This window comes from Ursus arctos, unplaced genomic scaffold (assembly GCF_023065955.2).
Source record: "Ursus arctos isolate Adak ecotype North America unplaced genomic scaffold, UrsArc2.0 scaffold_21, whole genome shotgun sequence".
Classification (NCBI taxonomy): domain Eukaryota; kingdom Metazoa; phylum Chordata; class Mammalia; order Carnivora; family Ursidae; genus Ursus; species Ursus arctos.
In genome coordinates, this window is record NW_026622886.1 from 43,969,429 (window position 1) to 43,981,585 (window position 12,157).

At 39.5% G+C, this 12,157-nt stretch overlaps 1 protein-coding gene across 3 annotated transcripts in view; it reads right to left on the minus strand.

Moving 5' to 3' along the window:
* Positions 1–12,157, minus strand: part of SRGAP1 (SLIT-ROBO Rho GTPase activating protein 1) — a 259,814-nt gene that overhangs the window by 93,475 nt on the left and 154,182 nt on the right. For all 3 annotated transcript variants that reach the window (XM_026500112.4, XM_026500111.4, XM_026500114.4), the window contains exon 4: positions 9,411–9,473. In XM_026500112.4, the coding sequence (XP_026355897.1) occupies positions 9,411–9,473 (63 nt within the window). The remainder of the gene's footprint in view (positions 1–9,410; positions 9,474–12,157) is intronic.

Sequence of the window (12,157 nt, forward strand, 5' to 3'; positions counted from 1 at the left end):
GCCACGGATGCATTTCCAGGACCTATATATTTGTTGAGAGGCCCCTCCCAGCCGATCGGTATATATTACTTGGATGCAGTAGAGATGACCCCATAACAACTGCACAGCAGAGGCAACAACGCCTTTAGTGCGTTCCATTTAACTGACTTAAAGAAACAAAACAGACTCAGATTTGGGACAGATGTCATAAATCCCAGGACATTACAGATCACAGGCGTCCTCCACATATTTGCTGGGCAACCATCCTCTGAAGAAGGAGAGCGTGGTCTTAAAAGATGGCCTGTTTTGGGGCGCCTGAGTGGCACAGCAGTTAAGCGTCTGCCTTTGGCTCAGGGCGTGATCCCGGCGATCTGGGATCGAGCCCCACATCAGGCTCTTCTGCTATGAGCCTGCTTCTTCCTCTCCCACTCCCCCTGCTTGTGTTCCCTCTCTCGCTGGCTGTGTCTATCTCTGTCAAATAAATAAATAAAATCTTAAAAAAAAAAAAAAAAGATGGCCTGTTTCACCTCTCACCAGCTCTAATAGTTAAACTCAGGCACAGACTACCTGGGTTCAAATCTATGTTTTCCCTTTTAGAATGTTTCCTCACCTCTAATTGGGAATAAGAATAGTACCTGTAAGGCTGTTGTGGAGATAAAATGAATGAACACGTATCAAGCACTTGCAGGGGTAGCTGACACACAGTGAATTCTTAATGGATGCCATTATAATAAATGAAACACCCTTCTTCCACATCCTTTAAGCCCACAATGGCCTCAGCCCCACCGAGGCTGACTTGTTTATTTTCAGACCTGAGAGGCTGAGAGCAGAGGGATGGTCTTTGTTTTGTGCATCAAAGAAACAGAGCTGCAAAGAGACTTAATTCTTGCCCAACAAGTCAACAGAGAAAAGTCAGTGATAGAGAAGGTCATTCACAAAGCCCTTGTTTCAAAAGGGCTTTTCAGACAGTCTTCAGAAGCACTGAAATACAAGTTTAATCTACTGAAAAAAATGCCCAAGAGCTGGCACCTGGAATTCTTATTAACCAGGGCCGCCCCGAACACAGGTAAAAGTGACAATGGGAAAGGTTAAAGTAATTGGCAATGCTGAGGGGAAAGTATACATAAAATGAAAAGCCAGAGAATTTACTAGAATTTCAAAGTTTCCTGCAATATTACATATTTAATTCTTTTCAGGAAAATGTTTCACATGCCTTCAACATTGAAAGAGGACGTTAGCTGCCTCCATTTTGACCTCAAACTTGCTAGCGGGGGTTCTTTCCAGCTAGCCTCTTGGCTCAGGGGAAAGACCCTAAGGGCAAAGCATTCCCTTACGGGAAGCAAAACTACCTCTTCAAGGGGTAAGGGCTGCCCTGAGCCAGCAAGACCCCACCTATTGATTGACTCCAAGACAATGATGGATTTGACCTTCACGGTCCACCTGCAGTACCCACCCACCTTTGCCCCACCTTTTCCTGGTATAAACCTGAAGTATTTTTGGCACTCTGGAGACAGTCTTTGAAACACTAGTTACTGTCTTCCTGGTGTTGGCCTCACTGAAATAAATTCCTTTCTTGTTTCACCACCATTCATTTCTCTGCCTTTGGATTGTGTCCGCCGCGAGGCTGAACCGGGTCTGTTTGGGACCTCCGGAGCCAGGGGCTCTTGCTCCCCTGTACACCAGCTACAGCATTTCATGTGTGCATTAGACACTTAAGTTGTAAGGTTTAGAGCGTGAAATATTTAAACTGACACAAGACACTTGGAATCGTAAAATGAAAGCTCTACAATGCTTAGAATTGCAGCATCAACCACAATGGAAAAACTGTGTTGTTTTTTTTTTTTCATTCTTTCAATGAAAAATGGTCTGGATTTGACACATATCCTGTGCCTCAAATCTAATACATCTCATTCCATTTATTTAAAAAAAAGGGTGGGGGGAACAAAGAAGGAAGGTGAAAGGCCTTAATCTGTGCAAAGGAGTTTTATGAGTTTTCAACTGCTTTTGACGAGATGTCTAACCATTTTTCTAAAAGGTTTTCTTTCTTTATTTGGCAGGGAGAGAGTACAAGCAGGGGGAGCAGCAGAGGGAGAGGGAGAAGCAGACTCCCTGATGAGTCCGGAGCCCGATGCGGAACTCGATCCCAGGACCCTGGGATTATGACCTGAGCTGAAGGCAGACTCTTAACTGATGGAGCCACCCGGGCACCCCAGATGTCTAACCATTTTTTGCTGCTCTATGTTCATGACAATTTCATTTTGGTACTCTCTGGAAATCCTTCAACTCCTGACTTGTCCTTTCTCTCTAGATATGGGTCCAGAAGGAAATTCTATGAATATGCCTCGAGTTCTTCCAAATTGTATGCATTGGCTCACATTGCTCCTTTTGCCTCCAAAACCTTCCCCACCCCCTCTCCCTCTCTCCTATCACTGAAATCCTGTCCATTTTTACCTTTTCCTCTCAGAATTTTTCTCAGTTCTCAGTGTGTCTCAAATTCTCTTTGGATCTCCAAACCCTCTGCCTGAACCTCTGTTGGTACACAATGGTCTACCTTAGGTTATTGTCACCAGCAAAAAAAGAGGTAAAAGTGTTTGCCTGGTCCGAGACTTCCTAGTTGTGTGACCTTCGGCAATGTATCAACCTCTCTGTGCCTCACCCACCCAGGAGGCTGTTGGGGGAATTTAAAAAGCTCATTATGTAAAGCGCTTAGAATGCGACCTGACAAAAGTTAGCTGTTAACTACATTCTGGTTGAGCTTTACTTCTAGATTGGAAGCCTGACCGGGAACTCTCACTTGAAGCAACCAACATAGAAAACTATATACTAACCTGAATTAAAATAAAACCTGGGTTTCAGTTCCAATCTGGGACTTCAATCACTTAATCTGAGTCTCTGTAATATTCTCCTTAAATGAGGGGGTTAATTTGATTATTTCTAAAGGCCCATTCAGCGCTTAAAATTCTACTGTCTAGAATTCTACAATCGGCCTGCAGTAGGATGAAATTCAGATAATCACGTGAGTTAGAAAATCATATATTAAGGTATGCTGAAATAGATACAAGTGAATTAGATCTTGATTTCTGCCACAGGATTTTTACATTTTTACTGGTGAACATTTCTGGTCCATTTGGAGATAATAAATCCAAGCAAAATGCCCCTAATTTATTCTATGTATATGTATGTTGTCTCTATATATATTTGGGCTTGTTAAGTAATGATAAACAAAGCTAAATACTTTACCCAATAAAACAAAACATTGTGATTAAGATGTTAGTTACTAAAGCAGTGCAATTACTTAAAAGTCATAATACTGTATTTTAGAATGTAATAGGATAAAATACTCTTTGAGAAGAATTCTTGGTATGACACATCCTTTAGAAATTTTTTGTTTTTCCTGAACTATACTTTTTAACATTTTCTTTTTCACTTCTAAGCCAAATAATTTTTTCCCCAGTTTATATTGCTTACTTCTTTTAGGAGACAGTCTTATTCGTAGTTCATAAGCACCAACCATAACTAAATCTCAAATCGCAGAGAGAAAATGAAAATTCCAAGCAGGGGAATCATTTGGCTTCATCAATTAGCAGGGTGTCCTAAAAGGCATCTATGTATAAAGTTCTTTTCAAACAGCTGTCCTCAGAGATTCATGTAACAGAAAAAAATTTTATTAATCCAAAACACTTTGGGAGGAAAATGAAGCCAGGCTAAATTTGCTAACTTAGTCTCCAAAGTCAGTCTGTGTCAACCCCAAGATTAGAATTCAGAAGTTGGCAGAGTCATCTGATCCCAACACCTCTCTCTCTTTCCATCGAAGTGTCTAGTAATAATATGCCAGAAGGATATATGTGAACACTATGTCAGCCCAAGATCTCTAAATAGACTGCTTTTAAAAAGTTTTCCAGGTGGCATCATGGAGAATGTGGTATTCCCAAGAGGTTTTCAATTTTGGAGCTTTTTACATATCTTTTCTACCTTATTTCTCTTTGTTCAGTGTTTTGTTCTGAGATGAGATATTTTTGTAGTCCATCCTAACGGAATGAATTTTCACTTTCACTACAAAGATATATACTTCAAATACTTAAAATGCCCTCAGGCTAAAATAAACACTTAGCCAAAATAAATAAATAAATAAATAAAAACCCTCTTTGAGGCTCAGAGAAAAATCTTCTGCTCTGTGGTGGCGAGTATCTTGGGCTCTTTCGGAATGACTTTCCAACCTTGCCTTGGGCATGTTTCTTTGTTGCAGAAGAATGCATTAGCTCCTGGTTCGTGGGAGGTTCACAAGCCAGCCAAGAAAGCTTTCCTCAGCAGTCCTCTGAGGTGGAGTTTTCAAGGAAGGGCTTGAAATAATAAACAGTGTCTTCCCTCTCATCCCTTCTAAAAAATAATTAGCTTTTTATTTTAACATTTTAAAGAGATAAGTGGTTCAAAGATATGTAAAGGCCAGGGTGGATATCTGTGAGCATGCAGCAACCCCATTTTCCAAATCCCATCGAAGATGCTCGGCACCCTCTGGGTTTGGACTAGGACAGCTTCCATTTTCTGTTCACATTTGTTAGGCAAATCAGACGTGCAGTTCAGAAGGAGGAAACAAAGGTGAATGGAGTATCCAGTAATAAATCCTTAGCAGTAATCACTGTGTATGAACACACAGCTGAACAGGTGGTGTTGACACATATAACATTAAAGATAAATGAAAGACTGCATCTTAAAGATGCACCCCAAATGAACATACCCCAACATTAAAGCTTAGAGTGCAAAGCCATTTGGGTTTCCCATCCTGTAACCGACCCAGACCGGCTGGAAAGCTCGAACGAGTTTTTACAAGTGTCCAGGAGAGCATGCAGTGTGAGTTTTACTTAAGAGTTTTACCTATCAGATCACGTTCCACCCTTCCTTCCCCCACTGCCCTGCACATCCTTCCCTAAGGCAGCTGTCGGGTGGACAACTGATGGGCCTTAGGGACGAAGCTGGGTTTAGATTGTCGAGCATTCATTAACTGTGATCCTGAGCTAATCATTCTGAGCTCTAGTTCCCATTGGTTACACTGGGATTAGGAATACCTGCTTCACAGGGCTGCTGCAAGAAATGAATGGGATAATGTGCTTGCCTCATGATAAGGGCTGGATAAATCTTCATTTTCTCAGTTCTTTCCTCTTAATGTTACTGGAAACTGAGGATGGATGACCTCTTGACTCTGGCTAGCCATGTGTGTCACTGATGTACAGGGAGGGTGATGATCAATTACACATAATTAACAATCAATTTCATGTGGATTTATCATGACGGTCTGCGTTACTCTTTGTTAGAATTTGCTTACTGAGGATGGTAAGCTCTTTGTTTTTTAAAATGCTGAGTACAATGCGGCAAAGCAAAGAGATATTAATACAGGACAGATCCTTGTCTTTCTGCTAAAATGCAGCATAGCCTTTTGAGATTTTAGTATTAGGGGAGAGTCTTAGCATTTTAAACCACTATTTACCAGACTGATGAAGGCAAACTTTGTTTTGAATGCCCCCTCTGACTTTTCGTGTCACCCTTGTTCTGTTTTGGCTTTTCCACCTCCCCACTAACCCGATGGCCGCCCTGCTCACATCTACTAGTGATTTGGTTTTCTTAGGGGAAGTTACCTTTTTTCTCTTTTGTACAAAAGTAATATATATCCATTATAAGGGAAAACCATATGTATGTGTGTATATACATATGTAAAAGTAAAAGTCATGTGTAATTACTGTTGATATCATCCCTGAGCTCCACAGACAAGGAGCTGTTACCATCCCCACTTCACTAATGATGAAGAGGATGACACGACCAGGATGACACAACAACAAACATTTATTAAGCATTTACTATGGGCCAGGCGCTGTTCTGAATGCCTTATCTGTATTAACTCAGCTTTATTGTTCCTCTTAGCACTTACACCTGCCATACTATACATTTATTTCTTTACTGTCTGTTTCTCCCCACCAGAATATGAATGCCTTGAGAAGAAGTATGCGGTCTGTTTTTATTCATACCTACATCCCCAGTATATCCCAAAGTGCCTGGTACTGTAATAGAGCATTTAAAAAATGTTTGTTGAGTAAATAAATTAGTCTTCGTAACAACGTGGGTGCACCTCATCCAATCTGGTGAGGGTCTGAATACAAAACACAAGGGCTGAATAAGAGAGTTTGCTCTCTCTGCCCTACGTGTCTTCAAGGTGAGACATGATCACCCTGAGGCCCTGCTTCTGCAAATAAAGGCAAGGTTGTGGAAAAAATATAGAAAAGGGGCTGCGTGTCTTCAAAGCCTTTCCTCCCCTTCCGGATGGCACTCTGATGCCACCATCCTCTCTCCCCTGCTCGGAACTCTGGCCTTTATGTCTGATGCACACAGTCTGTACTCAAAGGATCTGATAAAACATGGTTCACTCTACGGTATAAATGATCATAAGGCATTTCTTTTGACTCTTTCTGGGTGTTTGTATTTTATTTAAGACAAAACCTTCTGATAGAATGTTTGGAATAACCAAGAGGCCTCTGGGAGAAATATCTTTGGGTAAGGAAGTCCACACATAAGGCTGCTGCTCGCCACTAAAGTTGACTGTAATTTAAAATAAAGCATTGCAGCTCCGCTGGTATAAGGAAGTTGATGTACTTTTCAAAATGTTTTTGACTCCCAAGGAGTACCAAGGGATAAAAAAAGGAGGGGGAGGAGTGAATATTTGTCTGAAAAGGCAATTAAATAGCATCCTCAGTTGCTTAAGGCTACATATTTTGTACCTGTTCCTTCAGCAATCATTATTACATCATCAGTTGTACAAACGTTTATGCATGACGTGGCTCAGATGGTCATTTGTGCATAACCAGTCAGTGGTTGCACAAGGAACCTCAACCACGTTCCCCCAACTCCTGGTCCCCTGTTCAAATACTCCTCATCTCTTCTTTCCGAATATAAGCTGAATATGCATAATGAATAGATTTCATTTCAACAAGACAGAATTTGTGTATCTAAATTTCAAGTGCAAGAGAGACCAAACATATTTTATAGTAAACAGTGTGTGTGTGTGTGTGTGTGTGTGTGTGTAATATGAAAGTCTTTCCCAAAGGAATATGACCTCTGACCTTGGATGAGCATGCTGTCTGGTTAAGATCATTTTTTAAAAAAAATGTAGGCTCCACACCCAGTGTGGAGTCCAATGTGGGAGTTGAACTCACGACCCCGAGATCAAGATGTGGGCCGATATCAAGAGTAAGATGTTCAACTGACTGAGCCACCTAGGCGCCCCAAGATATATTTTTTTCCCAAGAGTTTAAAGTGATCTACAGACTACCTAATTAGAACCTCATTGCTCATCTCCACTATCCCTTAGTTTCTTAACTGATTCTGAGAGGTTAAATGACTCTGACAGGATCATTCAAACTCCAGCGGCCTTTTCTAGAACCTGGCTCTTTTAGGCTTTCAGACCGAGAAAAAAAATGAGAGTTTTGAGGTGTCAGCTTACTTGCTTCATCTACATAGAGTCTGATAAATGTCTATTTGATAGGCTGAATCTAGGAAAAATTTCACTGTGCGCATCCCTCTTTAAGATAAAATTTTCACAACATTTTACTGATTTTCCTTGTATTCAACAATCAAGTTTACTTTGCTCTTGTTCCTTTGGCCAGTACTGCTAGCTTCAGACCATAATCAACATGCTCTTGTCTATGATGTCATGACAATCAGCAGATCTATTTTTTAAAGTATTAGAGATTGATTTATATTTCTAGGCAAAACAATGTCCAAACAAAGGGATCCACAAGGAAAATGCCACAAAGCTCTCATCTTAGAACAGTTCAGTGGAAGATGAGATAGAATTTCTTCTCTGGATGTCTCAGAGGCATGATGCTCACTTAACTTTTAAATTCTAAATTTAGAAATCGTTGCCAACTTAGGGTATCAGAAATTAACAAATCACACAAAAAACATGAGCTAATAACTGGGCTTTATCATCAAAAACCCAATTTCATTAGCGGGGTGCTTGGGAGGCAGTTGGTTAAGCAACTGACGCCTGGTTTTGGCTCAGGTCATGATCTCAGGGCTGTGAGATTGAGCCCCATGTAGGGCTCTGCACTCAGTGTGGAGTTTGCTTAAGACTTTCTCCCTCTCCCTCTGCCTCTCCCACCACTTACATGCATTCTCTCTCTCCGAAATAAATTAAAAAATAAAAAATAAATTTATCACACATGTACAAAGAAATGGAAAGTGAATTTTATAAGAATATCATTCATTTTATAAATAAAAAGCTTAAAACTATGGTGTCTTTTTTTTTTTTTTTAAAGATTTTATTTATTTATTCGATAGAGATAGAGACAGCCAGCGAGAGAGGGAACACAAGCAGGGGGAGTGGGAGAGGAAGAAGCAGGCTCCCAGCAGAGGAGCCTGATGTGGGGCTCGATCCCATAACGCCGGGATCACGCCCTGAGCTGAAGGCAGACGCTTAACCGCTGTGCCACCCAGGCGCCCCAAAACTATGGTGTCTTTTAATTAGCAAGTATCAATGGAGCATTAAAAACAATTTACAAAATTGCATTTTACACACATGGCTTTTTAAGAACAAATGGGATTTGTAAATCAAGAAACATATGTTAATAATGCTTCAGGTTTAATATGCCTATAAATAAGAATTCAAATAATCTTGTACAATAAAAATGCAAATATCTATAGCTATAACAAATTAATATTACTCATTTCTCATTATGTTATTCTCTCTTATAAAATAAAAACTCGTCAAATTCCTCCAGAAGGAATTTGTGTTTAATAATATGATCATTAAGTGTAAAAAAATCTGCAGGGACATATGACTAATTCCAACTCGCAACCTCACTTTTTTTTTTTTAATAAAATAGCTTTAAATTATTTAATTTCTTATGATTATATGCAGTAACCTGAATAAAATTTAAATTCAAAAAAGCAGATTATTGCCAAGGAGAAAAATATATACCTCCCCAAAAGTAATTTTAATATATTAGGTCATTAACCAAACAATTTAACTGAAATGGGGAAAAAAATTAATTAAAGTAACAGAATAAAGCAACTCTAAATTGCTCAAATCCTGGAATGGCTAATTTAAGAATGGTAACAATTTAAGACAAAATACTCTGGAATTAAATATATGTACAGATCACCTATAATCCAACCAGTTAAAAACATGTCTTACTGGGACACTTATACTCTAGTTCCTTAAAAGTATGCTAACTGCATATACATATTTACGTGATTAGTCTCCCCAAATTGAGAAGGCATGGCAAAATGCAGTAGTGTGCATCTATGCACGTGGTTCCACATTTCAACCAGAGAAGCATCCATCAATACGCTAGCTTAGAATAAATTCTAACAAGAGCGGTGTTTCTGCAAACCAAAATTCTAAACCAAAGATCCTTGGAAAAGAAGAAAGATTATGTGCTTACCGTATAGAGTTCATTAAGAACCTTCATCAAATCCTCATGAAGTTGGAATGCAATCTCTTTGCTCTATAATTAAGAAGAAATTAAGAATATTTAAAAATGTAATAGAAACTTGTTTCTAAATTATTTATATCTTAAAAAGTCCAGTGACTGAAAATAGAAGAATGTATATAATACAATGGAAGGCCAGCATATCCCTGATATCATAAACATCTTTGACCAAACTGGCCTCTTTCTTTTTAATCTTTTTTTTTTTTTTTTTTTTTTTAATAAGTAAGCTCTGTGTACAACATGGGGCTTGAACTCAGGACCCTGAGATCAAGGGTCACATGCTCTACTGACTGAGCCAGTGAGCCCCCCCCACCATCTTTCTTTTTAATTACAGTATAGTTGACACACAATGGTACATTAATTTCAAGTATACAACATAGTGATTCAACATCTCTATATGTTATGTTATGCTCACCACAAGTACAGCTACCATCTGTCATTACACGATGCTGTTACAATACCATTGACTCTATTCCCTATGCTGTACCTTTCATCTCCATAACTTATTCATTCTATAACTGGAAGCCTGTATCTCCCACTCCCCTTCACCCATTTTGCCCATCCCCATCCTCCCCCCCCCCCATATGGCAACCACCAGTTTGTTCTTTGTATTTACGGGTCTGTTTCTGCTTTTTGTTTGTTTGTTTTGCTTTTTAGATTCCAGATGTAAATGAAATCATACAGTATTTATCTTTCTTTGTCTGACTTATTTCACTTAGCATAATACTCTCTTGGTCCATTCATGTTGTCACAAATGGCAAGATCTGATTCTTTTTTATGGCTCAGTAATATTCTACTATACACCCCCCTCCCCCCCACATCTTTATCCATTCATCTATTAATGGACACCTGGGTTGCTTCCATATCTTGGCTATTGTAGATAATGCTACAATAAACACAGGGGTGCATATGTCTTTTTGAATGAATGTTTTCATTTCTTTGGGTAAATAACCTCTAGTGGAATTACTGGATCATACGATAATTGTATTTTTAATTTTTAAAAAAGATTTTATTTTTAAGTAATCTCTGCATCCCATGTTGGCTTGAACTCATGACCCCAAGATGAAGAGTCGCATGCTCCACCAACTGAGCCAGTCAGGTGCACCTCTATTTTTAATATTTTGATTTCCGCAGTGGCTGCACCAATTAACATTTCCAGCAACAGTGCACGAGGGTCCTCTTTCCTTGCCAACAGTTCTTATTTCTTATCTTTTTGATTCTAGCTAAATGGCCCTTTCTTGATACTAGATGTGTGAGCCAATTGTCACCAGAGGCTGGATAAAGGTAAATTAAATAGAGTCTGAATGGCTCTCCCACCATCCAAATCAGACTTTATCAAGAAGAAAGAAAAAATAAGTTTTCAGAACAGAAGTTTACTTAGTTGCATTATTCATTGAAGAATTAGAAATAGGGGCACCTGGGTGGCTCAGTTGGTTAAGTGTCTGACCCTTGACTTCAGCTCAGGTCTTGATCTCAGGGTCATGAGTTCAAGCCCGACATTGAACCCCAGTGGAGACAACTTAAAAAAAAAAAAAAAAAAAAGATGAATTCCAGCATCCCATCTTAGTATTGTCACAGAGAAATTTTGTGATTCCTAAAAAGCTAAGTTAGAAACCAAAACAGAAATTAACACTCCCTTTCCAAAATATCTATTTGACTGACTATAATTTTAACTTTAAGAAAACACTTTCAAAGCAGTGACATGGTGAGGCCACTTATCGTCCATATGCTTTTGCTTATGTATTATCTTTTTTTTTCAAGTTTCTATTTGAATTCCAGTCAGTTAACACACAGTGTAACATCAGTTTCATGTGTACGATCTAGTGATTCGTCACTTCCATACAACACCTGGTGCTCGTCTGCAGTCATTATTTTCATTAAGATGAAAAAGGGTTCTATGCTTCTGCTCAGTTGGTAAACAACCAGCATTCAAAACAGTCTTCCCTAGGCTAATTCTGTGAGTTTGATATATGAGTATTTGAATATTTTTTCAGCAAAATCTATAAGCTATTTTAAAGGAAATAATATATCCAAATTAATTTTTATTTTCTTCCTGTTTCGAGTTCATTATGTGGTTAGCTACAGAGAAAGGAAAAAATGTAGCGTGGCTTCATCTACAGTTTGAATCAAGGACAACATCCACGGGATCATTTATGTGTCTCCCACTGGACTGTCCGCATCGGGGGAAGGGCCATATCTTTGCCAGCTCTGTGACTCTGGTATCCTGCACAGTGCTTGGGAACCAGGCCAGGACTAGGGGAAGGCAGGTGAGGCACAAACGGTATTGTATTTAAGGCGGCATTCTTTTCCTGGCTAGACCAGGTCCTGCTGGCACACATGGGAAGCTTCCAATAAACACTTGCTAAATAAATCCACAAACAAGCTGAAATACTGTGTCTGTGTAATAGCTGAAGTGGTTACTACATCAGCTGAAGGCTGGCCACTGGTGAGAGAGGAGAAAGGAAAGTCCCACAGGCCACTCTTAAGAAAATATAAGCCGGGGGGTTGCCTGGGTGGCAGAGAAAGTCGGGAGTCTGACTCTTGCTTTTGGCTCAGGTCACGGTCTCGGCGTCGGTCTCTGTGCTCAGTGTGGAGTCGGCTTGCGATTCTCTCTCCCTCAGCCCCTTCCACTCGTCTTCTCTCTCTCAAATTAATAAATATTAAAAGAAAAAATGAAAATATTAGGACTTAGATGAAAC